Source organism: Akebia trifoliata, chromosome 15 (genome assembly GCF_017979445.1).
Source record: "Akebia trifoliata isolate Shusen 1 chromosome 15, ASM1797944v1, whole genome shotgun sequence".
In the NCBI taxonomy this organism is placed as follows: domain Eukaryota; kingdom Viridiplantae; phylum Streptophyta; class Magnoliopsida; order Ranunculales; family Lardizabalaceae; genus Akebia; species Akebia trifoliata.
In genome coordinates, this window is record NC_141389.1 from 13,210,016 (window position 1) to 13,213,273 (window position 3,258).

Below are 3,258 nucleotides of genomic sequence, written 5' to 3' on the forward strand. Positions count from 1 at the left end.
GTCTTATACCTGATTTCATAGTTGTATTCTTTTACGAAAAATGGTTATACGATGTACATTCCCTTCCTCTGAACTTATAATCAACTCAAAGGAATAAAGTTAAATTCATCAAATTGTCGATAAAACAATCATACATCAGATAACCATTTTTGTAAAACAATTGATTTACAAAACAGGTAAATGATCCTTTTTTTGTAAAGATCGGAAAACATGGATGATTCGGTAATTTTTGTAAATGGACCAACTACTTGTACATCCCAAGTTGGCAATTGCACTCCAACTTATTTTAATCCTATTATTTGACCTCATGGGAGGAGTTTTTGCAATCTCCTTCAACCTTCTCTACTATTCTCTTGCAATTGTGAGCACTTTCTCTCAAAATTGTAGCCAGAGTATGGAGTGCAATTGATACCAAAAAAAAAGTAGAAAAAAGAAGAAGATGATGAGGGAGTGCAATGTATATTTTGAGTGGTGTTGAAGAAAAAGGGTGGTGATGCAACCATAGGCTTTGGTCGATCAAGAAAAATAAGATATTGAAAAAGAATGAGTGCAACCATCCGTATGGAGTGCAAGGAGGATTTCTTATAGTGATGCAATACAATTGATACTAGGTGATCTTCAACAAGTAAATATATCCCTCTAGTAACATGTCTTTAGTAATTCTGGTGTAAATTGGATGAATTCCAGTAGGAATTGTACAAATCCTAATAAAAAAATAAAACTATATATTTTACTCTATCAAGTGCACATCATAACATCATAATGGAAGAAACAACAAATTACAAACCAACAAATATTATATTTATGCCAAACCATGAAACTAAATAACAAATTAAATAAATCTTTAAACTTCATCTCCATTCCAATTGTTCTTCATCTTGGGGCCAGTAGGTCCTTCTTCCCCAAGCACTTCTTTTGGAAGTCCCTTCACAATATTCTTAAATGCAGACTTAAGCTTTCCAGGAAGTACTTTTGCCACATTATTTAGCTCAGCATCAATGTCGTAGCTAATTTTTGGACCCCATTTCCTAGCAAAGTTCAGCCATGGAGGCTCAAGAACAGCTGTACCCAAGTGCTTCGCCGATACTACCACAAACCTAACTCCTGTATCCATGACAATGTTACTCTTCGCGGTGTCGTTCCTTATTCCTACTCCTATTTTGCTATTCCCTTGTAGAACCATTCCTGGTTTCGAATAGGAAGCATGGCCATGCAATGAAGAATAATTTACAGCCTTATTCCCGGATTGGAATTCAAGCTCGGACGCATTCATCCACGTCCCTCCACTATGCTCAGAAAAGTACACTTTCCATAGTTCCCCGGTGAAATTACTAATCCTTAAGGTCACATGTTCCCAATCACCTACATGTTCCCCAATCTTCCCCAACGACAAGTTTACGAACTCTACCTTCGCCCTTGCCGGGCCGTTGAAAGGGTAGAAGATCCATATTGCTATATCCGTGAACGTTGCACCGAACATAGGCTTGACATGGAAGTAAGCCTCGGAGCTTTGTAAGTCACCTTTCTTTACCTTCTCCTTCGCATTCACATCGACTGGAAGATCCAACCAATATTTATCATCGTTTGATTCATCTTGTGGAAGATTTGATCCTTTTGGATCAATCGAAATTGGGTTTGATTCGCCGCCCAGTTTGTATAATAGAGCTCCATTGTTGAAGAACCAATTCACAGAGGAGGGGAGGTATTGTTCATCAGGATGTAAGTAAATCCATGGAGAATAAGCTTGTATTAATGCATCAATTTGGTTAAGGTTAGGCATAGAAGATAAATTAGAGTCTTTATTCTTCAAACAAGCTAGAGATAAAGATGAAGCAACCCCATTAATTTCAGCTATAAATGTACCTACACATACACCAAGAGCTTGGGTTCCTCTAACAGTAGGTCTCAAGCCATACACATTAATGCCACCAGTGTTCCCTCCCCATAACCAATTGTCATGCTCGCTTTCATCAGTGAGATCCGAACGGACACACCGGATTTTCTCTAGTGGTGGCTTCTCGGGTGAATTAGTGACAACATGTCCCACTGCTTTATAACCGTCAGGTGGGATCGGTGACCAAATATAACCATCTCCATCTTTCTTAATTTTCATTGACTCGCTATTCCAAACAAGTGTGTAGTCCACGGGCATCCGAAGCACTCCACTTGTAGGATCATTGGTGTCATCTTTTCCGACGAGAACCCACCCAAAAAGAGGTTTGTTATTGGATTGGCTATAACAACCTAGCATGAAAAATCCGGTTGGGATAGGTGAAGGTTGGAAAAAAGTGGCACCAAGATTGTCTGGTCCTCCTTCATGGGTAGCCCAAATCTTGCTAAATGTTGAGATTTGACATACTTCTAGGCCACCTAGATTCATTCTTCCACTTGAAAATCCCTCACCTGCAATTCAAATTAAACATTCAAAACAAACTCATCAAAAAAGAAACAAAGAATAAAACTTGTAATATACAATGGAAACTACATGATATGGGAAGTTTTCTTTTTTTTTTTTTGTTTCTAAAGAACACCTTTGGGCCAAGATGGTAATGGAGAAGGTAGTTTGAATGGTGTTTCAATGGGCAAAACCTCATTTTTCTTGGAGAGAAATGTTGCACCAGAAGAGATACAATTGCCCATGTTTGAGACCTCAGAGCAAGATTTCAAATTAAGACTATGTGAGAAAGATTGGAAAAACATTAAGAAAGAGTGAATGTGGGGTTGAAAGATAAGAGAATATAAGGAGAATAAAGAGTGGAACGAAGAACATTTATTTATAAATTAGAAGAATATGAAGACAAGATGAATAAAAAGGATTCTTCTTAAGTGATTTAGAATAGAAGGAGAAAGTTGGCTGTGTCTTGCAAGGAATCTTGTTCTTAGTTGTAAAGCTTAAGCCTTGTACAAAGTAATTGTTGCCCATATACGATCTCCATACATATAATAACCCATTGAGATTCCAACCAAGTCACTTAGACAATGATCTAAGATTAGAGAAACACCATGTGTTCTACTCTTTAGAAGTTTGAGTAAAGATAGCCAACTTCATGTTTTCTCTATGAATTAATTTTAGGCTGTGTTTGGAACGGGGAGTTGAGGGGAGTTTGAGTTGCAACTCCCAACTTAAAACTCTAATCGGCGCCACACTGTTATAACTTCAAGGGAATCCTCAACGCCACTTTTTACGACTCCCACCTCTATAGGCTGGATTTACAATTCCATCAAAGAGTCATTGGGCCCACATGGATCACTTAATTG

At 37.9% G+C, this 3,258-nt stretch overlaps 1 protein-coding gene across 1 annotated transcript; it reads right to left on the reverse strand.

The window, feature by feature from the left end:
* Window positions 1-533: 533 nt before the first annotated feature.
* Window positions 534-3,029, reverse strand: LOC147384388 (hypothetical protein At1g04090-like). Its single transcript, XM_086424735.1, has 2 exons — window positions 2,532-3,029; window positions 534-2,403 (listed from the first exon to the last, which is right to left on the reverse strand). Exons 1-2 carry the CDS (start codon window positions 2,698-2,700, stop codon window positions 845-847), a joined length of 1,728 nt encoding a protein of 575 aa, XP_086280861.1. The 5' UTR covers window positions 2,701-3,029; the 3' UTR covers window positions 534-844.
* Between the last annotated feature and the right edge of the window lie 229 nt (window positions 3,030-3,258).

Excerpts from the sequence above, each read along its gene's own strand:
- LOC147384388 (XM_086424735.1), bottom strand. The coding sequence starts at position 2,700 with ATGTTTTTCCAATCTTTCTCACATAGTCTTAATTTGAAATCTTGCTCT. Across the intron at positions 2,404-2,531 it reads ATTACCATCTTGGCCCAAAG|GTGAGGGATTTTCAAGTGGA; the intron begins GTGTTCTTTAGA and ends TTTGAATTGCAG.